Genomic DNA, 23,842 nt, shown 5'->3' with positions numbered 1-23,842 from the left:
AAGGACCCAACAGCTTTATTGGGATCATAACTTGGGTCATGTGGAGTTCAAAAGGCCTTAAGCACATGATGCAATCCTCTAGAATGTCACAATAGAGCTACAGGTCTGAAGGGTGGCTACGTACTGTATGTATCCATCACACGCTGAAGGCTCAGCACAGTCACATCTCACTGAAGTCTGTCCCATAATCAAATGAAACCTTCACATTGAACCAGACAGAACGGCCGTGGTGGAGGGATTTTGATGGAGATAGTCTTTATTGGAAGCTAACCTGTGGCCTGTTGCAGCTAACCAGCGCAGCAGTTTGCCTTGAATGAGGTACTGAAACAGCATTATAGAACTTGAAGAAACAGCCTATTGAATCACAAATCAAGAGAAATTGATCTAAGAGACATGTTGAGAGAGGTTGTGTGTAGGTATCACTGGGCCCACTCTCATGGTTTCTAACACACACAAGTGGCGTGTGGACGAGGGTTCACCAACATTCATCCAACACGGTACAGCAGTGCACCTTTCTAGTTAAACGTCTCTTTTATGTGAATTCCTAAGGGGGTTTTTCTCTTTTTAGTCTGAGACGTTTATGTCAGGACTTCAAATCTTAGTAAGAATATCCTTATAAGAGTTCAATACAAATCTGATTTGTTTTTAAAACGGGATGACAATACTCTGCCATTAAAACCAATTCATCACCAACTGAGACAGAAAAATATTTATTGGTTAAAATAGCTTTTCACAGATACATTTTGTTTGTTTTGCTATCATGAACTTCCACTGTACAACAGTGGATCCCCTCGGGTTACAAATACAGTGTCAGTGGGAGACATCTGTCACAGGAGCAGCCGATGAAACCAATGGCCGATGATGTCATGCACTTAGTGATTTCTGTGTTATAAAATAAATTAGTAACAAGTGTATCAGAAAACTCTCACCACTAACTGTGTGCTTCATATTACATCTCTATCACCAAGATCTCAGTGCAAATGCCATTGTAGCAGAAAGATCCATGACACAAGTAAGTACCAACAAAATGATGCATGAATGAAAGGTTCATGTTTAGAAATGACAGAAGAAGAAAGGGAAAAAAGGCCCAAATTAGTGTTTGGTAGTTGTGGAGCTACATTGGCAAACATTTGAACATAACTGACTAAATATTAGTCCAGATCTATAAGCAGTCTTCTAAAAACTCTGACAGTTAGCTTGATTTACAGTACTAAATATCTATCTCTCAAGCAGCAACGGTTACATTGAGTCCGAAAAAAAACAATAGCTACAGAACGAAGAAAAAAGATCATTCACTCCAATAGTAAAACGCTGATAAATCATTCTACTCTTTGTCTACAGCAAAAAGAAAAAGAAAGAAAACACAGTAATAAAGCCTTTCTTTATGGAAGCACGACCCCTCCCCCCCCCGAGACCCCCTCTCTCAAACACATACAACAACTACACAAGATGAAAACATGACACCACAAAAATTCAAAGTTTATCAGGAGACAACGGTACACACTGACTGACAAGGTGAGAGGAAGAAAACCAATGTTTACTGGGAATAAATATACAGTTTCTGGGGGGAAGATGTTTTGTGATACTGGATAGTAGTCAAATGTTCCTCTTAGCAGTAGGTGTCCTAAATATGCCAAGCAATAAATATTCACTACAACAGATAAAAGGTTACCATGTCTGGACTACTGTCATGTGACCTCCAATCGGGGGCCCACAGTTACGCAGTGAGATGGAGAACAGAACAAAGGGGTTTTAAAATGTCCAATCCTAAGAATCGTCTGTAAGACGCAGGTAACGCATGGCCATTAGTGTGTGTGTGTGTGTGTGTGTGTGTGTGTGTGTGTGTGTTTCAAAGTGACACAAAATGACACCATTCCTGCTCACTATCATATGGCTTCATTGCTGAGCTCTACATTATTAAGTGACCATTTCTAATGAGAACAACATTCAGTCTTTTTCCTCTCAAAGTTCACATCCTATCTCCTGGGGGTGGGTGAGTGGGGATTTGGCGGGGGGGGGGGGTGAGGGGGGTAAACACGAGGGGAAAGACCACTTTCACATGAGCCTCGTTAAGTTTAACCTTTTGAATTCCAAAATGTTACTTGCGACGCCGACGTTTGTGGCGGTTTGTTTGATTCGTACAACTGGACATTTTCAGGGGCATTTTAGTCACATGGTTATAAAAACAAACAAAAGAAACCCGACTAAAAAGGCACCCTGTTATAAAGTTGTTCCCTCTGACAGTGGTTAAGTAAAAGGCTGCCGCCATTAGGAAGAAGAGCAGAAACTGTGGAAACAAGGAGAATACTTTGTTCCTTTAAATGTAACCATGGCAGCGGCCGCGTTGACCGGGGAACTGCTCTGGGTTCTGTTGGACTCTTGCCCCCACCCCTTGTCTCCCAGCTGGGTTAGCTCCCCTAAAAAAAGAAAAACACTTACAACTTGTACCTTTTTGACAGTGTTACATAAGGAATTTGAATGTCCCTTGGAGTGACTGAGAGTCTCTGAGGACAGTGATTGAGGTTAGCCCCGCCCCCCGCCTGGACCTATGTGATGGAGGGTTTCCTGAGCCTCAGGCTGAAGGCGACATTCGAAGTGGAGCTGGCAGGAGGAGGACGGGGGCTGGAGGGGGAGGAGGGAGGGGGGGGGGGACAGCTCACACGTCCAGGTCGTCTGGCCTGGGTCGGCTGCTCATCCGGCTGCTGGCCCGGCTGCAAGGCCTGACGTCCATCAGCGCCAGCGGCTGCATCTCGTGTCCCGCCGCCGAGGGCAGCTTCTTGTGCTCCTGGGTGTCATCTGGGAAGTCGAAGGCTTGTGCGTGGGAGTTTGAAATAGTGCTTCCTGCGCCGTTCTGGCCCAGCCGGTGCTGCTCCGTGGAGTAGTTGGCCCAGTTCTGCTCGGTGGCCTGCTTGTTGTAATTGCGACACGAGCCGGTGCCCCGCTCCCCCGTGGCCAGCTTGTAACCCGGGGGGGACATGGGCGACAGCGGCGCCGTGGGGGAGGAGCAGCCGTTGTAGTAGGCGTACTTGGTGGTGGACATCTCCTTAGGGGTGGGGCTCAGCGTGCCCCCGCTGGGGTAGAGGATGGGCGGCTGTCTGCCCTTGACCCGATCTTTGATGTTCTTGAAAAAGACGTAGAAAAGCTCAATGATGTTGAGCATCAGGGACACCAGGGAGACCACCAGCATGAAGATGATGAACACCGTCTTCTCCGTGGGACGCGACAGGAAACAGTCCACCTGGTGTGGGCAGGGGCTCCTCTTGCAAGTGTAGACCGCAGAGAGGCTGAACCCGTAGATGTACCACTGGATCACCAGGAAGCCCACCTCGAACATGGACTTGAAGAAAATGCTGACTATGTAGGTTCTGAGCAGGGCGCCTTTCATCTTCACTTTGCCGTGCTCCTCAATGCCGTACTTCAGCTTCTTCATCTCGATCTTCTTCAGCGGGATGTCGACGTCGCCGCCGTCGTTTTGCACCGCCTTGAGCTCCTCCTCCTTCCGGTTGAACTTCTGCTCCTTCCGGTTCAAGTAGAAGACGTGAGCCAGGTAGAGGAGCGTTGGGGTGGACACGAAGATGATCTGGAGGACCCAGAAGCGGACGTGGGAGATGGGGAAGGACTTGTCGTAGCACACGTTCTCACAACCAGGCTGCTGGGTGTTGCATTTGAAGGCCGACTGCTCGTCTCCCCAGGCCGATTCCACCGCAGTGCCCAGGACCAGGATGCGGAAGATGAAGAGGACCGACAGCCAGACTTTGCCGCCGGCGGTGGAGTAGGCCTGGACCTTGTCCAGCAGACGGCCCAGAGCACTCCAGTCACCCATTGTCAGGGAGCGTTAGCTGGTGGAACCAAAAAGAACAAGGAAGTGTCAACGCCTACTATTCAGTTATGAGTTCAGCCCCTTACAGATAACAGGTTCTGTATGTCACTCCTCATTTGAGTGTAGTATGATGCCCATAGTGGTACAATCATTTCAGAATTCTTAATGAATCCATACATCACAAGGTGTATCATGAAAATGTCATTATTATTGATTAGAAACACATGAGCTGGAATCATTGAGCCAAGAGAATCTCCTACAACAACTATATTTATCCGAGGTGCTTCTCACTGAACGAGAACCGCTGAAGAATAATGAGAGACCAAACATCTAAAAGTTCAATATTTTTAACGTCTCTTTAGGAGACACAGACTTGTGTCAGTGACAGCTGGTCGTGAGCCTGGGGAGCACAAAACACCCCATTTCAGTACTTATGAGGTCCAACCTACACGTCCAGTTCCTCTGCTATTTTATTAAAAATGTTAACAGCTTGCAGAAGCCTCTGTACCTCTGCTTGTGTCGTACCCACAGAAGTATCTGCTTCAACTGACCAACCTTTGAAAGGGAGGAGGACAGAGTCAAAGACAGGAAGAAAACCAAAGGACACCGAGCGTCAGAGAACAGTGGAAAATCTGCTGAATGCCGTCATTGGACTAGCTGTCCAGAATAAAGGGGGTTTGGGGCTGGGGGGGGGGGGGGGGGTTACTGCGTGCTTACTGAGAAGAAGAACATTTCATTTGGAAGATTGACCAATTACGGAAAAAAGCATGACATCAGCAGCTCCCCGTTGACAGCTGGCTGTGGAACAATTCAGGCCCCAACTTTAAGGGGGTGTCCAGCTGAAAAGCTTCTGCTTTGCTACGATGACAATAGAGCCACAGCGAGAGGGTGCAGGACGGCCTGCCCCCCATGCGAAAAGCAACAAGCCTCGGATGACTGACTCCTCATTCGTGTAAATGAACAAGACGCCACATTGAATCATAAAGGGGGGGGGAATGGTTTGTTGAAGAGGTCCTCCAAGGGGTCGAGGAGCCTTTTGGGACATAGTGAAGGGGGGTGGGAGGGGGTCTTTAAGCGGCTACCACTGGGCCGTACAGCAGTATTACCCCACAGATTATAAAACAGCCTTAGACCGGTTTCCCCGGTCACCTTCTCAACCAAGCTGCAGTGGGGGGAATGCTGGTGGAGAAGTGGCCCCAGCACTGTAGGCTGGGGGGTTGGAGGATGCTCTTCGACGGGGAGCAAACCGCCACTTTCTACATGAGTGACTTTGTGTGCTGAAGATGGAGCGGGACAGCAGAGGACACAAGAAACCACACAATCACGTGCACCCAAACCGGGTTTTTAAGCTCATGGAAGAATCTTAAAATAGAAAAAAGAGATTTTCTTCAACTTTGGTGCAGAAAGAAAGAAAGAAAAGAAACGCTCAGGATTTCATTGCGTCATATTTATTAATAAGGAAGCCAGAATGTACCAATAAATTATTTCTTTATCACACCTTCGACATGTGGGAGGGGGGAGGGGGGGGGGCAGAAAGCGACCCAGAGAAACTTGACCACCCAGTGGAAGTGAAATAGTCAAACTTTGAAGGGAAGGCACGTCGTGAAGTTTGAAGCGCACCGGAGCGCACCGGAGCGTCCCGACTCCCTCTAACGGGAGCGCGCATACGGGACGGGGAGGCGGGGGGCTCTTTCCACTAATCTCAAAGAAAAGTTTTCAAACTTACCTGGGGGAGTCACGCAGAGGAAAGAAGCCGGGGGCCCGGAGGGACTTTCTCCGTCCGCCACTTGTAACCAAGTTGAAATCCAAGTGTTGGCTCCAGAGTGGGGGGGGGGACTGAGGAGAACTTGTCAAACTCCCTTTATAAGTGTCCCGTCAGAGAAGTTAGGGTCACCTGATCTATCTACGTCAAGACCCAAGCCCCTGTCCACTGGGAGGAGAGACAGAGGGAGAGAGAGAGAGAGGGGGGGAGAGAGAGAGGGAGGGAGAGAGAGGGGGGGGAAGAGAGAGAGAGAGGGGGGGGTGGTGGTGAGTTTAATAATAACATAACTTGAGGTATACTTTTGAGATACTGATCCTCATAATTTAATTTCACAAAGAAAAAACAACTTTACTTTCCACTTGTGGATGCTGACGATGACGATGATGACGATGATGATGATCCTCCATTAAGATGAAGCAGCAACAACACTGCATAGTGACTACTTTCCGTTTTCTTAAAGGGACAGTTTAGCCCCAAAACACAAACATTCACTTTATTGGTTCTTTTCCCGGCGGGCTTTGACTCGGAGACCTTCTGTCCAATGGAAGGGTACTTCCTGCCCGTACTAATACACAATATATGTATTTTGTCAGTTTAGTTTAAATACCAGACTTTTGAGCATTGGGTTATTGATTCTTTTACTTGGAAAGGGGACACTCTGTCCCCAGTGATGAGATATTTGAAGACATGCATTGCTTATATTACGTCATTGAACCGGTTTATAAGTCTAAAAAGTCATTTAAAAGTCTTAAGAGCTTCTTCAGTGTTGAAGCGTTACATGTAGAAAATGACACGTTTTTTTTTGATCAAACGTGTCATTCTGAAGAGCTTCTCAGTGGGACCACCTACACTGAGGGTTCCTCAGTGACCTCCACGGCCTACAGGGAGGGCTTTGGAAACACTGATGTTACATTATATTGTGCTGTTGTCCCTGACTACGTCACTTGTGATCGCTGCCGCTCAGAGGGGTGTTGTTTCACTACCCGCTTACTTTATTAACATACAAAGGCTTCGTTTCTGCCGTCGTCTGCGGCTCATTTTCTTTGAGATGGTAAAATAATAAATAACAGAGGCACGACTCAAACCTGCTGACAGTAAAGCCCTCGACTTCCTGTGCTGCACGTGGCCATTGCACAGCACCACCTAGTGGTGACTGCAGGGCGGCACCGCTCCACTGGGCCTGCTGCTGTGTGCCGTGGAAGAAACCCCCACAATGCAATGCAACGCATACAGGCAGACGGCAGGGACACAAAGTGGACGGCGGAGACGTGAGGTGGACAGCAGGGACGTGAGGTCATAACCGCTTATACAACTGAGTTAACCATGAGGTTTAATGAGAGGAGACATGCTGTACTTTGACCCCAAGCGGTCAGCGAGGACATCACCTGTGAGGGGACCAACGACTGCCCCCCCCCCCCCCATGTGCCCTTCCTACAAGCTCAATATTTCAATAGGATTAAAAAACATTGATGGTTACAGATCACAATTGATATTTGAGTTGAAAGTAAAAAGGTGTAAAAATTACCTGAATTTAAATAAACTGTTTTCAAAAAGAAGTGTGCACATGTTTATGGAATTGATGTGAATTCATACTGTGTGCTTTAAATCAAAGTGAATGACATCAGCTCCTCTGCAGCCGCCCAACAAACAAAAGAGCAAAAGGCAAATACTGTAAATCTTTATTTTCAACTCATATTCTTGTACAGAGAAGCCACGTCGTAGATGGGATTCATTGTTCCTGCTCCATCTTTTCAATAGTTCTAGTACATCCACATCAGTAATATCTAGTTGCTCTGATCGCATGTTGGGAATGAAGAGCACACATCACTAGTGGTCACAATCCAGACTGAACTCAAAACTTATTTTAAATATCCAATGAGAAACATTCCTATCATGACCTCTTTGAATGAAAAAAACATGATGTGAAAACAACAAACAAAAACTATTTACAAGGAATTCAGTCAGCACAGCATAAAATTATACTTAATCTAATGAATACTACGCTACTGCTGCACAGGCAAAAAAAAAAAAGACTTGTTTTTTTGGGTTCACATTTGCAGTTGAGAAAATCTAACGCACAACAGCTTGCATCGAGTTCATTAAATGGTCCTTCCATCATGGTCTTCAGGAGGAAGACAGAGCGCATTGGGTGGTGCATAGTTTTGGCTAAGCATGGACAACCTGAGGTAGCAACACCAAGTCAAAAACACTTCAGGACTGATTAGGTCAGAAGACTACAAATAAGCCTCTTCACATTCATGCATTTTTCTTGAAGCCTCACAAATTAATTCATACTCAACTAGATGTCTATTTATATAAATATTTTAAAACAAAATGCAACCAAATTCTAAAGGCAAAAGGTTTCTAACAAAGTTCTGGGTCCTGAGTTGCACTGTGCAGAAGATTTAATGGCATCCTCCACAACATGCTCCCCCCCCCCCCCCAGGGTTATACTACCAAGGTGTGCTTGAAGAAGTTATTCAAAATGTGATATTGTGACATTGTGGGAGCAAAACTTGCCAAAATTATGCTGACGGGAATATTCTTGAAGTATAAAACAAATGCATATATACAAAAATATACATCCTTACAAGACATCACTAGCAGAAGCCGTTTCCCCCCCCCCAGAGATTTTAAAACTAAAAAGGTAATATTCTATTTCCATTGAAAAAGGCGATTCTTCCACTGGGTGTTGCTTTGTGTCACATTTAAAAAAAGAATAAAAATAAAACAATTCAAAAACACTGCTGGTCCTTAACAAAAAAGATTATAAAAAGTCAAATCTGTCAATAATCGGTTGGAATTGAACTTTTGAGACTCACAAGCCGTAATATTGGGTAGAAAAGGCCTGGGCTCGTGGGCGTCCTCAGTAGACCCCAGGAACGATCCGGTAGGGAACGGTCCGGCAGTACTCGTCCCACGCAGAGCCATACTTCCTCCGACACTCGCTCATGTCGCGAGCGTCCCGGTGCACCAGCAGGATGACAAAGTAGATCATGTAGTACCACGGCAGCAGGTGGCTGAAGCCTGCAATTTGGGGAACAGACATACCCTTAATAATAATGAATAATACTATAATGATGTGCTGAGCAGACGGTTTAAACATGGACGTGGGCTCTGGCCCCGTTGGAAGAAGTACCACTCGCTCGTGTTAACGTACGCCCTTTAGCAGATGTTCCTTCAGGTCAAGGCATGTGTGAATGGTGTAGATGACTCACCACAAGGAAGGGACCACGCCAGAGCCATCAAAAGGTCCCCCAGATAGTTTGGGTGGCGGACCACCCCCCACCAGCCGGACACCAGCAGACTCTTCCCTGTGGCAGTGGGGATGGTCTTCAGATCTGAGCAGAGAGACACACACAGGTTACCATGTCGACTAACTACAGAGAGCTCACACGGCGGGAAAAAGCTGTTAATTCCACAACAGAACTTACAAGACAGTTTGGGGTCTGATGGGTTTCTCCTGAAGGCGTTCTTCTCAGAGTTGGACTTTCTGAAGATGTAGAATCCAACAACTGAAGGACAGACACAGAAATCTGAACTTTACTTCATTGGGTCTTAAATCAAATGAATGTCAATATTTTCCATGAGTAGCTGTTCGGGACGTCAAGATAAAGTAACGATAAGTAACGATCGACAAATGCAGTTTGGTCAACATCTGGATTAATGGGACGACATGAGATGGCTGGGGACTGGAGTCTGATGCTGCGTTTCTTACCTTTCAGTGCGATTATAGCTGCGACGGCGGGGGGGCTCAGGTGGATGGGGTGGCGGACCAGGTAGTAGGCCTGCAGGGTGTAAGTGAAGGGAACCCACACCAGGTCACCAAAAGCCAGCATGAAGCCAAAGCCATCGTGCATCAGGTCCATGGTGGTCAGTATGGCCTCCTGAGGACACAGAGAGGACTTTGGTGACCTGATATCTGGTAGTAAATGTCGGTTACAGCACGTTTTGAGCAGCTCAGTCTACCTCGTTCCAGAGGCCGTCCACCACGTAGAGCAGCTGGAAGAGGTTCACCAGGAGCATGGAGTAGGACGGAGCATCCAGACCCTGCTGCTTCATCTCAGCCAACGCCATCGCAAAGTTGATCAAACACTGAACAATGAGAAACAAATCAAGTGAGATCATCACAAATATGTCGGAATGGTCCAGAGGGCTTTGAGACGATACACTCCCATTGGAAAGGGCAGAGCTGCTACCTCTGGGGTTCTAAGGAAACTCACATGTGGCCACTAGAGGGAGCAGTAGGTCTAGCAAATGATCTGCTGAAACACATCCACTCTACAATTAGCGGTTTGTACTGGGTATGGGAATATAAAAGGCCTCTTCTGCATATTATAAAAAACTTCATACTTTAAGTACTAACTAGATGTATTTTGCGTTGGTGTCACTCCACAACTCACCCAGCCAATCAGACCAGGGCGCATCTCACAGAAGAACTTCAGGTCAAATTCTCTGATGCGTGGATTCAGCTCATGTCCTTTGAAAAAGTCATAGACCATATTGCCTGGTGAAACGGAGAAGACGAGAAAAATGACGTCAAGGGGCACAACGCCACGTGGATAAGCAGTGATTGGGTTGCTCACCAGCTCCCGCCCCCCTTACCAGAGCTTCCCCCCAGGGCCAGCTGCTCCGCGGCAGCGCACTGAGAGCGGACATACAGGTAGACGCTCAGCAGGACCGAGACGAGGAAGGCAGCCACAGCCAGCTGCAGGAAGTGGCTGTGGATGTAGGTGATGTCGACGCCCTGGTGCACCGCCACCGCTACGGTGAGAGCACTCACAGAGATGGCGAAGAAACCTGAAGGGGCACAGAGAGCTTTAGATACAGGGAAATCCATGTGACATTTGATTAAAACCATCAAGGTGCTCCGAGGCCCGAGCGGTCAGTTAAAGCCACAGATGAGCCAGCACGTCACTCTAGCAGCAGTCACCAGTATAGGAAACATTCATGCATTCAGACTTTAATGTGGGCGGGGCTTCACACATCCTCACCATTGGTTCTGTACTTCAGCCTCTCCCCGGACCAAAGCGGCATGCCCTCGCTCAGCTGGAGACACAAAGAAAAGACATTCCTATTACAACAGCTCCTGATCCAGGGTTAGGGAGTACTATGTGGCCGACGTACCAAACAAAATGTGATTAGATTCATGATTCAGGTCAGTAAACGTTAGGGTGAAATATCAAGAGGCCGCGATGAGCCTAATCTACTTAGCCGTCACTCCTGACCATTAATCCAATTTCTGCCTCGTGCCAGGAATAACAAACCCAAAACCTCCTCCTCCTCCTGTCTTCAGTGACCGGGGGAAACGGGTCTGCAGCTATCCACACAGACTTTATTTTCCCTCAATCAACTGGTGCTCAGCTCTTCTCACTCACTCACAGGGGGTGACAAAGGCCTCATTTACAGCTGCAGCCGCAGTAGAGATCAATGCTGATTGGCCAAGGCTCGTCACATCAAAAGGTTTTATTGCACAGTGAAAACATCACCTTTTCTTGTTGTCTCACACCAACCTCAGAAACGCTGACCCCCCCCCCCCCCCCCCCCCAATAAAAACTATACGGATGTACACGATTCACATGGATGACCAATTGAAGTTTGCAGGTCACTCACCTTTCCAACAGGCAGTGTGTAGAGCACAGCCTGAAATAAGATCCAGAGGAGCACCAAGCCAAAAGCCCGCAACTCCCAGAAGGCTTCGGGAGGGGGCAGAAGAGGAGGAGCGTTGGTCAGACTGGGGTCCTCCTGGTTCACCTGGAGGACCAGGAAGAGAACCCAGGCGGGCAGGAAGAGCAGCCAGAAATATGCTCCTGGAAGAAGGGAAAGGCAGATTGATGAGGTTTAGTCTTCCTGTTTGACCCTTAACAAATGAAGAGAGTTATGACTGGTTAATACTGTCACTTTCTAAAGAGGTGAGAAAATCGCCAGTAGCAGAAGCGCTGTGTGGCAGACAGGCAGCCAACACATTGCGGGGCAGACGGGTCAACTGGAGAGTGCATCCACTGGCACTGGCCACTTTACAGGATCGCTCTAAACTGGGAGCCAACTGGCCCTTCTGGGGAGTAACATGGTAGCATAGCAACACCAACTGACTAATCAGTATACAGTAGTAATCACCAGGACAGAAGCAGAAATACAGTCGCATTTCAGGGCGTTTCCCTAAATTTACATCTGTGGGGGGTGTGGCCAGGCTCTTTGCCCCGCTGGTGCGGACATGTTTGTGTATGCGTGGCGTGTGCAGTTGCAGAGGTGAAAATAAAACTCTTGCTGTCGGCTAACATTAAGCTGCATGGCTCATCCGTCACATGACCGACCTATCTTGCCTCCAAAGTCCAGCGGGGTGGTGGTGGGGGCGGCAGGGGCTGCAGCCGGCTTGGCCTCCTCCTCCTCCAGCTGCTCTGGTTTGGCCACAGCTGGTTTGGCGTCTCCGTCGTCCTTCCTGCGGCGCAGATTGTACCGGCCTTGGCCCTTATCAGGCTCCGCCTCTGCCACACCCTTCTGAAGGAAGTACGAATCAGAGTCAAACGTTGTACAAGATGGAGCCTTCCAAAGAGCTGGCAATCAGCACCTTGTCAAACAAATACAACACGTTTTAGGGTCTACAGAAATGTGACCTGATGAGAGATACACTGCTACCAAAGAGAAAAGAGGTTTCTCATGGTATTTGAGATTCCTCGTTTAAGACTTTAAATTAAAGATCCCCTTTGGGATCTGAGGTACTATTTGTTTCTAAACACGTCAACTTTTCCGTTTGACAACAAGCCCTAAAAGTTAGAAAATATCTTTATATGCAATTAATTGCACACTTTTTCAGGGGGCAGGAGGAAGGGTGCAGTTATAATGGAAGGGAAACGCTGTTCACTAAATACGGCTTTACTAAGAAATATTGTCACAAAGCTGTAAGTGAGCTCTCAAAACGCTTCCTACAGAGAGGATTAGAGATTAGCTCCATTAAACATAAAGAGTTACTCTGGTCTGTATTCCTCTGGGATTTCCGCTAAGCAAAAAACATCAAATACAATCCAGCGCAGCGGTGCCCAATAGGTGGATTGCCTTCCAGCATAGAAAGAAAAATCACGTTACTGACCCTTGCTTACTAACGGACACAATTGATTTCATTCAAAAGCCACCTTTGCCGACTCCGATCAGTGAGTCTTGGTAATGACCCAGAACGTGTGGATTCCCACTTTCTGACAGAGGAGAGGCTCCTGGGTTTCATTTTGTAGGGTGCTGATGGTATGCAACGTTGTGTTGCTTATTTACCGCTACTCCTCGTTGGCCTGACCCCCCATGTATAATGTTTATATGAACTCCTGACCCTCCCCACGTAGGAACCCCCCAAAGCCAAGGAATGTAAAGAAGTTCCACATGTTGCTACGCCATGTGACTGGCTACATGAAGCACCCCCCCGCCCCCCCATGCATGCATCATGACATTCCATGAGCTCCAACCTACACAAAGGCCATTCACGACGACACAGCGAGTAACGTCAGGAAAAACTATTGTTGTTTGGAACCGTTAATATAATTTAAACTCTAGAGAAGCGTGTGGATGAAGAACCAATGCAAAGACAAGGTGTGGATCTCAGGACCTCTGGTCTTTCACATAGGATGCTGTTCAGTTGTGTATGGGGCCTGGAGCCTGTACACAAACAACTGCTTTTCCATCCTTTTGATTGAAAAACAGCAACAGACAAATACAAAAGAATCACTCCACTTACATTGTTGACAGTGTTATTCTCCTCTTTTGGTTTCTCCTCTGTCTTCTCAGGCTTATTGTTGCCATTGTTCACCGCTGCCTTTGTCTGTTTCTGGCCGTCGAACAAGGGGGGGAGGGGGGGGGCAACGTGAGGAAACCAGGCTAACAGAGAGTGTGTCTTATACCATATCTAGTCTATTAAGAGACCAAATATATGGAGCTGTGATGTTGATGTATGTCAACATTCCTTTTTGGACAGACTGGCAAAAGGAAAACAATGTAATGCACTGGATGACCACGTTGGAAATGCTTCTTGCTTGCCAAGTCACAATCTACACATCCACTAGTCCACTCTGCTGTTTGCTGCCTGGTAACAACAAAATGTAGCTGCAGGAAGTGAAAACATTGCAAAATTGTGTTGAGTGACATTACAGACACGTGGTTAGAACACTGCACATTAACGGGGTGGTCCACTGGGCCATGGTAATCGATGGCATGAGAGTTAAGAGAATTATTACATGAATATGTCCAAGTGGCGCTCACAGCAGCGGGGCAGAGAGCACCAGAGTGACTAGTCCCCCCCCAGTCGGCCCGAGTACTACCACCCCAACTTCCTGCAGCTCTTACCAGGGGACTCAGCCTGACTTCCAGTGAATCCTTCAGCCTTGTGTCCCTGCGGGGGGGCAGTGCATCGTTGGTGGTGGTGGAAGCCGCGATGCGGGAGGACGAGCGGCGCGTGGTCCTCGCCGGGGAGCGGGAGCGGCTTCGCCGACGGCCCGGAGAGCGAGAGCGGGAACGGGAGCGAGGCCGGGTCTGGAATCCTGAAGCAGGCTGAAGGAAAACAGAAAGATTGAGAATGCATTTGGTCCACCTCATCTTGTACTCAATGGCTCGTGCAATGCAGCGATTTTCCTCCAAATCATTCATAGGCAGCACAATAAATCAGGTAGAAATCTTCACAGCTTGGGAATTCATTTCCCACAATTAAATGAACAACATAGACATCAGTTCTGCTCCTATCACTTCCAACTAGGGATGGGTATCTTTTGGGTTTTTTCCGATACCGGTGCTTTTAAAACGATACTGGTGCCAATACAAAACAAACAAGGACAAAACAATAATTTAATTCCAAGGCAATTTTTTCTTCTTCAAATTGAACAATACTGCAAATATTAATAATTAAAAAACACTTGGCTTCAAACTCCGGCTTTGAACTTTTGAACTTAAACTATGAACAATATATTAACCGTTTACAGTTAAGTCATTTGTTGTTTCCCCCTCTAAAAGCGTAACGTGTATATATTATTTCATAGGAATTTGGGGCATATTAATCATATCTTTACATTTTAGATTCATGCTCATTGTGCAGGAACTAAAGATGTAACATATTGAAGAGGATTGACTCTCCTTGTTTGTCTTGATGTAATGACGTCATGAATCCAGCAGGTGCAACACAGAAGAGCTGCATTAAGCACGAGAGCATATTGTTGATCACTGTGTGATTGAATTTATTATTATTTATATGTTAAGTCAACGCTTTGCTGTGTAAAATGAAGACGAAAAGAATCAAACGATGTGGTGTCATTGGTGTGAGGAAATAGAGTCACGTGTCTGCATCTCAATGCGTCTTACTGACGAACAACGTCATTAAGGACGGGACACCGGGCGTGTAGGAACCGGTCCTATGTTGGCACCGGTTCGCGGTACCCAACTCTACTTCCAACATAAACAAGTAGCTTTGAATTCAGGAATCAGGAAACGTTTCTTGCCATAATATGTCAGACATACATGGAATTTGACTTGGCGGTTGGTGCATGACAGCAGACGGTACGACAATGCGACAACAGACAACTTAGAGCAGGAATAAGATTAATATATAATGAAATATATGCTATGGGTTAGTAAGCTAAAGGTTAGTTAAGTTAAGAAATGAAGATAAGAATAGAAATAAAAATGAAGATAAATTGCAATAAATTACTAATTCAGGTGAAGTAGAACAGTATTTAGTTTGATGGAAAGAATCGTAATCCGTAACAATACATCAAACATTCAAAGACAAAGCAGTGCTCCGTTGACTTAATTTTGCGTTTGAATGTTTCAGTAAAATCTAACTTTGCTTCTAAGTGATACACTGTGACTAATTAACTGCTATTGTTTTAATGCAAATATTTAAACAATCGCAGATATTTAGCACAAAAATGGAAGTGAAAGCCCCACTTTTGTCAGTAAAAGTCAATGAGTGACTTTCAGAATGTTGGCCGTAATCGCACAGCCCGCATAGTTAAAAAGTAGAAATAACCGTTCTTATAATTTGTGTTGAAGTTACTGACTACCTTGATGTCTGGCTCCTTGAGCTCCAGCTCGGTACCATCCTTGTAGATGACGGTGTAGAGACTACTTCCTGCATCGAAGTCCAGCACCTTGACCTCGTAATACAGGCTGCTGCCAGGCCAGCGGCCCATGACCATCTCCCCCTTCTGATACCTTACAGTAGGCATCTTCACTGACCTGAGGATATGGGACAGATATATAGTACACAGAGAGAGGAGAGAAAAGAACAGGTATGAAAAAAATACAAGACAACACTTTTTAGTGTCTCGCCAAAAGCATTGAGGGTTGTGTTTGGGATATATATATCCCAAACACAACCCTCAATGCTAATATATACATACATTTTTTCCATCACATCAATATGGAATTTTGAAAACAGTCAACGCGGCGCACTGAGAAGGCTACATGGACACAATGGCAGTCTCACTTACAGTCCAGTGAAGCACAGCATGAGCTCAAAACATCTACAGGGACAACCAAAGTGGCATCTCCAACACTCAGTGGGCTCATTGTCAATAACTGCCTTGGCAATTACATATTTAACATCCTGCTTTCTGTTAGTGCAGCTATGGCTGCACAATTCAGTTGACGTAATTCATGTCCACAGAATCTGTGTAACTGATTTCACTTGGTGTGAAAATAACTTGGCAGATGCATTCAGCAGGCTGAGGCCATCCTTTTCAATGGGGGGAGACCCCCCCCCCCCTTTACACAGAAAAGAACCAACACCCAGCTTATACTAAATGAGTGTCCTTCAAATGCCGGCTTTTTGTCTGCAGCGCCGCCTACACTTTAGAGCGGCAGAAAGTGACTGTAGTGTACACCACTGGACACAATGAGGTGGGCCAGGCAAGGTCAGCAGTGTGGAACATCAGTGACCAGGGAGGCCCGGTGGGTCTAGAGAAGCGCTGCACTAACGCAGAACTGCTGACAGGTGCGTCCCTGGTAGGTTTACCCAAAGCTGTCTGTCTGACAGAGTGGTGCCATGTAAGTCGCAGGCGACCAGCCGCTGTACAGATGACAGGAAACAGAGCTGTCGAGTGTCTACTCACTTTGAGGACAACCATTCAATCTGAAACAGTGAGAGCAGCTGATCAGCTCTGCTAGAAAACACCCACATCAGTGTTGTATGTAAAAAAAATAATTAAAAAATGTCAAACTCAAACCATGTACTCATTCCAAAAAGCCCCATTTTAACATGAATGGAAACATGCCCACGTTCCTGCTACTACGGCTCACTTTCCAATGAGTCACTTCACCAATGCCAGGAGAACACAATAATGTGAATAAATGTTGATTAATATGTCAACACGAGATGTCAGCCAGGAGGTGACATCTGAGTGAGCTCTGAGGGTTAGGTTAGTTGTTCAAGTAGTGCTTTTTGTCACACAATCCAACTTGCCAATCCTTTTTTAAAATGGGCCATTATGTTGAAAAACATAACAAAACCACTCTGTTTTACAATAATATCCGGTGTGTACCTTATCTCTTGTATGCCTTTCAAAAACACAGAAACAACCCAAACAGTCCTTTGAGTAGTCTACTGCCAGGATTACAGAAATCGGTAGTGAGGGTCCACCCTCAGTCCACTAGAGACCGACGTCGCTGCGCTGCTGTCCGGGTTCCACGCGCGATGTGACCGTCCCCATCGGATGAAAGGCCGTGGGCTGTCCCGTAAGTGGAGTTTTCACGGAAGTCACACGCGCGCCACCCCGCTTTTGTGCAGAACGCTGTTGTTCAGCTCCACCTGGTATGCAGCCCCTTTGACGTGCACGTTAGGTCGTAAACAGCCACCACAGTTCAGAACAACCTTTAACGCAACTCTCCGTGTCAAATGTGGGCCACATTAACATCGCGTTACTGTTGAGTCGCGAGTTTAATGGGGATATTGTGAGGACATGACACTAAGCTAAACATATCAAAGCTGTAACATACACATACATACATACATGCACACAATAATAATAATAATAATAAAACAAATTATTCACACACGTGAAATCTTCCCTTGAGTTACATCGTTGAGTCTCGTGAGCAACTTTCACTGCGCTATCATTCTACGTGACGTAACTGCAATAACGATCAATAAGGAGCACTTCTGGAAACTAACGCTTAAGCGTTTATTTCTTTTAAAGTGGGCATTTTACACACTATGGCCATTGAAGTGCAGTGACGGGTCCCCGCTATGGGCCTGTTGCTTTAAAGACACGCGCCAGAGGTTAGCTTCGGGACCGAGACGAAGGAGGGAAAACGTCATGACTTCAAATACTGCTGGCGAAGAAAACAAACGCACCCGTCAGTCAAACCCAGCGCACATGTGTGAATAAGTTAATCAAAAATTAAAACTCAGGGACCGTATCCCATCGAAAGTATTAAAAACACCTAACGGTATGGCAACGTTGGCGTTATCGTTGCAACTTGACCGTACTTGTATGACTGAGTAGGCACGGTCTAATTTCTGGGAGTAACATGATGGCGTGCCGTTAATCTGGAAACGCTCTGGCGTGTCTCCGTACTACTGATCAGAACTAACGCCTAATAAGAATGTCTCATGCAACAATAATAACAACAAATAGGAGTCCGGCTGCTTACACCGAACCCAATGGTCGCCCATCTATTTTACTTCGACCAGTGGAAACAAGTTTCCTTTCCAGGAAGTAGTCGGTGCCTAGTCTCCGTTAACTTCGCTAAAATCAAATATTGCAACAAAGAGGAGCGTTCAGCATTTCTCATCACGAGCCTGTGCAGTGGTCAGGCGCGCTTACCTTAGTATTGAGCGAGTAATTCCAGTGAGTAAAAATAATAGAATATTTCGTGACCAAACGAAGAAATAATAACTGTATATTAATATTTTAAAAACGGACGCTGTTTAGGTTTTGACGTAGCAATCGCGCTCCCTCCCTCTGAGGGCAAAACCCACCAGTGACCAGGAAGGCGCGAAGCCCGTTGATTGGTTGGCTCAGCGTTCATTTCAAATGTCTCTGCATTCTGATTGGTTATCAGGGGATTTTAACTGAGCCGGGATTGGTTCCAACAGGATCACTATTACTTTTACTTTACTGTTTACTAGTATCAAATTACCGCCAGACAACATGGTAGGAACAGCAAAACCTTAACCGCTCTTAAAAACATTGCTTCATCGTTCCCCTCATTATATTACATATCCCACAGGTGATAATATGATAATCATTTAATTCATTGACTTAATCTGTTAATAAAATAGTGTTACTACTCCTACAATTATTACATCACATTTCATATGAAAATTGTAGATGTATTCAATATACTACTTGAGGCACCGTCTTATTGTAGCGCGTCTGCACCATCAGCTCAAAGTCATGACCCTCTAAGCCCCGTCCCCAGGACGCCTCTGACCGAACACGGCTGCAGCACTTTCCAAAAGTGCGGGAAACGCAGGTTTCATCCTGCAGCGGGTGTTTGGGTGTTACTAAACACTACTCAGAGCTTTATTAATAAATAATATATTATATAAAATAAAATATGTTGCATTTCAAGAATCAGCTATTCGATGCACAGCGAGACAAAAACAGTAAAGACAATCTGCCTTTGATGGACTGGGCTGAAACTGAGCATCAGGTACACCAAAACAAGGTTCACCAAAGAAGTTAAAAAAATTAAAAAATGTAAAAACCATGATGAAACAAACAACTGATGTTGCAGATGTGTGATGCATCTTGGAGGGAGATTCAGAAGAAGAAAAGAAAACCTCCACTCTCATCTTCCTCTTCCTGTCATCGTCAGCTGATCGGAAGCTGTGCTAAAGGCAGACATGCTTCCAGATGTCAAGGTGCCAAACAAAGGTTGTATCGAAGGTGTGGGCAAACGGGGGCCTGTGAGGCCTTTAAAGTCAATATTGACTAAATGTGAGACTGTTTGAAAGAGGAATTCACCATACTGCACTTAGAAATGAGAAGCTGACCTCACAAGCAGGAAACCATAATACACAGCTCCGGCAGACTTTATTATACCTTCAACCTGGACTAAGGACCTAAATCTATCCTCGTTTCATATCTTTCACAATAAAAGCCAGAGACATACAGTTAAATCCACATGCGAATGAATCGCACTAGTGCGCTGCAGGTTCCTAATGTCATTCTGAAAGAAAAAACCTTGAGTCTTGTAATGTAGTTTTTATTTTATTTGCTCAAACGAAAAACATTATGTTAACATGTAAGAAAAGACTAATTAACATGAGAAGGTTATGGTACAATGCACCCGAATAAAGAACAAGTCTGGGAGCCCTTCGGTGTAACACAACTCCTTCAGAGACACGAGTTCCCATCGGCATCGCCATCTGACCTCAGCACGGAGAAGACATCGCTGGAGAGGAAAAAATACTCTTTCAAAATAAAAAGAAGTGAAGAAAGCGGATTGGCTGAACACACGCGTGGTCTGATGGCGTCACAGAACAACTCATCTTATCTGGACTTCAGATTTAGAGTAAACCACCTGGGAGCGAAGGGCCTCGTGTCTCAAAGGCTGTATTAGAGAAGCAAACCTCTCAACGGTATGTCATAAGAAGATGGGTTTTATGTTGGGAACAGTACCAAGTTGATTCAAATTCCCCCTTAAAATAAACATGAACATAAGTAATAAGAAACAAAAGAAGAAGCCAAACTAAATTACACCTGCATGTGATCATAACAACAGTCCCTAGATATTATTACTAGTCATCTTTATATGTTTGACATATTAAATGCAACTTCGGAACAAGGCACAAACCACGTGGCTTTACCAACAGTCGACACATTTATCACCTCCGTCTTGTCCTACAGGACTGAGCGCAGACTGCCGGGCGCCGCCCTCGTTTTACGGATCTCTCCAAAACGGAAAAGAAACAGAATTGACAAGAGAGGCGACCTGGTGTCGAGCCGATCCTTTGGGGTGAGAGGCGGGACACGTGGCTGTTGTCAGAGTGGGTTGGATTGTTCTGTTGGGGGGGGTCGATGCCGTGTTTCCATATATAGTCGGGAGTGGATGAGGATGACACAACCTCGATCGAGCCGATCCCACAACCGGATCCAAAGCAAAGCAGAGGACCCGGAGCTTCTTGCACCTGCACCTCCTCAGGCCCCCGGGCCCCCAGAAAGTGGCTGCGTGGCCAGAGATTGGACGGCCAGAGGTGGGCGGAGCTTGTGCCCGGGACCCTGGGAGGGGAGGTGACCGTGGTGATGTCACCAGAAGGCCTCGCCTCGGACACCATTCGCAGCGTATATCTGGAATTGAAGTGGAATTGGGTTTTGGCAAAGACGACCATACTCCTCAGGCAGAACGTCTAATGGGGAGAACAGATGCTAAGGCCTGAATCCAGGGACAAAATGCAAGATGCTTTTAGCATTTGTTAAAACCTTTGGAGTGTTCTTGGTCTTACAGTCGGCCCATCGCAAGTGTCCCCACTTAACAGAAGTACGATATTCAATGTAAACGTAGTAAAACTGGGAGGGTCCCATCAGCCCCCACTGGGCTCGGCTACAGGACCCGTCCCACCTTCTGGATCTCATTACGACAGCCAGCACAGAATTCAACTCATTGAGGCAGTGGCTACAGTTTTTAGACATTTCCCTCTCAGCTTGATTGTACTTCAGTGAAACCAACTGGGCCCCGAACAGGGCCAGATGGGTTCAGAATAAAGTGACAGCCCCCCTTCATCCATGTCAAATCTCAGGGAAGGAACAGGTGAAGGGATTTTGACAAAAAAAAGGCAGAGAGAGAAAAATGATGAGGCACGTCGTCAGTAAGCACTAGAAATATTCAAAGCGTGTCCTTCACACATGTCGCTTGTCCCGTCACCTTTCAATCAACTTTAGAAATGCAGTAAAATAATAATGATAAAATGATACAAAAATCTGTTCAGCTCCAACGCGGTTGAACACGTAGAATCCTGTTTAATAGAAAATAAGAATAGGAGCACTGGGATTTAGGAACCGTGACATCTGATGTTCTAGTCTTTTCATCCCCCGGAGTCACAGAATAGCTGCGATGGTGGTGACATCGTCCTCCGGCCCCCAAAAAGGGACACACGAGACATCCAAAAAAGGCTCCGTGGCCTTGGACCGGGGGCCCTTTAAAAAAGAGATGCTACACTTATTGCTTGTATGAAAACTTTTAGGACGTTGCGGCTGACCTGTGGCCCCTGCGCCCCACCGTGAGCGGACAAAAAAACCAAGACGGACATGCAGACAGGGACCCTGAACGCGGCGCTGGGTGGGGGCTACAGGGAGGGTCGGGCTAACGAGCTACTTGGTACGGATCAAGGTCCACACTCACACCCACATGGTTGATAGATGCTCTTCTGTCTTCTTCTAAATAACTGGTTTCTCTCTCTTTTGTACATATTCAGGTTAAAATAGTATTTGAGGAAGACGAGCTTTACAGTGTCCTGCAGTGGTGGACTTCACCAGAGACTGTCCCATACGCACTCTCACACACACAGTCACACACACGCTGCCCCTGTGGCATTATAGGAAAAAGGGGTTGGATTTTACGCCCCCCGCGTTAATAAAACGTGCCTTTTGAAAAGTCTGTATTCTTAGCATCAGGTCATAGTTCACATAATACAGTAGCAAAGAGTATTTAGATTTTTATCATAGGACGAAGAGAGAGAAATCATCTTTTCCTCAGAGGGAAATGCGTCCTCTCTCTCTCTCTCTCTCTCCTCCAGCATCCACATGATAGTTGTTGCCGTTGTTTAATTGTTTGATGGGTTTCCATCTGTCGTATCGCTCTGGTGTCAGCTGGCTTTGTGGAGGGGGAGTTTGGCTCCTCTACGCCGAGCTGGACTTTCCAAGCTCCTCCCTGATTGCTGGAGACACAAATGGAGACAGACGCATGGGAATGGAAGTAAAAAGAAAACAATAGAAAGGCGTTAAAAGCATGTGACACAATACTGAAGTATCTCCTCGTGGTACTTCTTAGTTCTGCTCACTGGGCAAAACTGGAGGACGCTGTGTAAAGCCAAAGGGTCTTAGAACCTGTATTGTCTCAACTGACCAGCAGGGGGCGACTGCTCTGGTTGCAAAACTAAGTTTCTCTAAGTCAAAGAGAAAATCGCCTTTATTCCCTCAGTGAACATTTTAAGTTGGCTTAAGGGTGGTAGTGTGCAAACATTAACTGCATAAATAACTTGTTTGGTAAATAGTTCAGAAAAATGATTCAGGGCTGCATTGACCCCTTAGTGGGGGCCCGGGGGCCCGTTGATTGTTGATGTGTTGAACCTACTTTGAAATGTGACATGATGACGTGTGTGAAAGCATAAATACCATCGATGAGCTCTTCTTTTAGCTTCGACAGTTCCTTCCTCATCTCATCCAAGATGTCCTGAAAGAGGAACACAAGCAGAGCGACCTCAAAACCAACGGAACACAAGAGGAAAAGGCCCCTTGGACCCTTTAGTCATGGTCCTAAAAAGATACCAGCGTGTCAAATACCATTCCTTCCATAAAACACATCTCCTTACAAACCAGTGGAAGGAAAAGTAAGTGTATTTCACTACTTTGTTTCTTTCCCTCTGTAGATTTTTACCATTAGATGATGCCTGCTTTGCATATTTGAAAAGAACATTTCAGAAAATGTTTTAATTAGTGACTAGCCTGTTTTTTTGCCACTGCCATGATAAAAAGTGTAATAACTATGTGGTCTGTTTCCTTTCTGTAAGATGAAGGGGAGCCCTGATGTGTAAAATCAGGTTATATTTTACTCAAGCAACAAGGTACGAGAGGATGTGCTTTATCCTCCAATAATGTAACAGTTACATTATTAAAGATAAAGTAAAGCCTCAAGTACCTTCATGCTTTTATAACACTGTTACTAGCGACAGTATAAATAGAGTAAATAGGAGAGAAGGAGTAAATAGACTAAAGCTGCCATTAGTAAAGTTTTTGGAGTAAACATGGAGAGCAATTAAACCAATGAACACGTTTGTGTGTGTGTGTGTGTGTGTGTGGACTCACCTGCTTTAACCTGTCGTAGTCCACTGCTTCTGTTGGCACACCGTTGGCCCCCAAGGACGCAGCAGGTGTGGATTTGGGCCTGTGAGGAGGGACGGACCATCACGTGCATCAAGGTCAGTACACATGTTGGATGCATGTGACTAATACCAATGCTTTCCTCCCTAAACCACCCTGTACCACAGCCTCACTTCTTCCTAACAATATCATATTCTCATTGAAAAGAATGCTGCAAATTAAGGAACCGAATCATGGGCAGGCCGT

The 23,842-nt window shown here is 46.0% G+C and overlaps 3 protein-coding genes across 11 annotated transcripts in view; all 3 read right to left on the bottom strand.

The window, feature by feature from the left end:
• Positions 1 to 694: 694 nt before the first annotated feature.
• Positions 695 to 5,687, bottom strand: gja1b (gap junction protein alpha 1b). 2 transcript variants are annotated; one of them, XM_037449341.2, is made up of 2 exons: positions 5,547 to 5,687; positions 695 to 3,839 (listed from the first exon to the last, which is right to left on the bottom strand). In XM_037449341.2, exon 2 carries the CDS (start codon positions 3,821 to 3,823, stop codon positions 2,657 to 2,659), a length of 1,167 nt encoding a protein of 388 aa, XP_037305238.1. In that variant the 5' UTR covers positions 3,824 to 3,839; positions 5,547 to 5,687; the 3' UTR covers positions 695 to 2,656. The 2 variants fall into 2 exon arrangements, with proteins under 2 accessions (XP_037305238.1, XP_037305239.1); XM_037449342.2 differs by lacking the exon at positions 5,547 to 5,687 and adding an exon at positions 4,329 to 4,387.
• Positions 5,688 to 7,233: 1,546 nt separating this feature from the next.
• lbr (lamin B receptor) lies at positions 7,234 to 15,787 on the bottom strand. 3 transcript variants are annotated; one of them, XM_037449330.2, is made up of 13 exons: positions 15,614 to 15,787; positions 13,908 to 14,111; positions 13,303 to 13,392; positions 11,897 to 12,080; positions 11,196 to 11,392; positions 10,577 to 10,631; positions 10,188 to 10,382; positions 9,986 to 10,089; positions 9,552 to 9,677; positions 9,301 to 9,469; positions 9,017 to 9,097; positions 8,801 to 8,923; positions 7,234 to 8,609 (listed from the first exon to the last, which is right to left on the bottom strand). In XM_037449330.2, exons 1-13 carry the CDS (start codon positions 15,776 to 15,778, stop codon positions 8,449 to 8,451), a joined length of 1,854 nt encoding a protein of 617 aa, XP_037305227.2. In that variant the 5' UTR covers positions 15,779 to 15,787; the 3' UTR covers positions 7,234 to 8,448. The 3 variants fall into 3 exon arrangements, with proteins under 3 accessions (XP_037305227.2, XP_037305226.2, XP_062415696.1); XM_037449329.2 differs by having other exon boundaries at positions 11,897 to 12,077; positions 15,614 to 15,777; XM_062559712.1 differs by lacking the exon at positions 13,303 to 13,392 and having other exon boundaries at positions 15,614 to 15,777.
• Positions 15,788 to 19,747: 3,960 nt separating this feature from the next.
• The window catches only part of enah (ENAH actin regulator), a 54,361-nt gene continuing 50,266 nt past the window's right edge, over positions 19,748 to 23,842 (bottom strand). For all 6 annotated transcript variants that reach the window (XM_062559446.1, XM_062559445.1, XM_037449308.2 and 3 more), the window contains 3 exons: positions 23,582 to 23,660; positions 22,892 to 22,949; positions 19,748 to 22,434 (listed from right to left, as the gene is read on the bottom strand). In XM_062559446.1, the coding sequence (XP_062415430.1) occupies positions 22,397 to 22,434; positions 22,892 to 22,949; positions 23,582 to 23,660 (175 nt within the window). In that variant the 3' untranslated portion in view covers positions 19,748 to 22,396. The remainder of the gene's footprint in view (positions 22,435 to 22,891; positions 22,950 to 23,581; positions 23,661 to 23,842) is intronic.

Source organism: Pungitius pungitius, chromosome 20, assembly GCF_949316345.1.
Source record: "Pungitius pungitius chromosome 20, fPunPun2.1, whole genome shotgun sequence".
Taxonomy (NCBI): domain Eukaryota; kingdom Metazoa; phylum Chordata; class Actinopteri; order Perciformes; family Gasterosteidae; genus Pungitius; species Pungitius pungitius.
Note: the sequence above shows the minus strand (reverse complement) of the source record. Positions and strands in the feature narration are given on the sequence as shown.

Excerpts from the sequence above, each read along its gene's own strand:
- gja1b (XM_037449341.2), bottom strand. The coding sequence starts at position 3,823 with ATGGGTGACTGGAGTGCTCTGGGCCGTCTGCTGGACAAGGTCCAGGCC.
- lbr (XM_037449330.2), bottom strand. The coding sequence starts at position 15,778 with ATGCCTACTGTAAGGTATCAGAAGGGGGAGATGGTCATGGGCCGCTGG. Across the intron at positions 10,632-11,195 it reads ACACACTGCCTGTTGGAAAG|CTGAGCGAGGGCATGCCGCT; the intron begins GTGAGTGACCTG and ends TTGTGTCTCCAG. Across the intron at positions 9,678-9,985 it reads GCCCTGGTCTGATTGGCTGG|TGTTTGATCAACTTTGCGAT; the intron begins GTGAGTTGTGGA and ends CTCATTGTTCAG.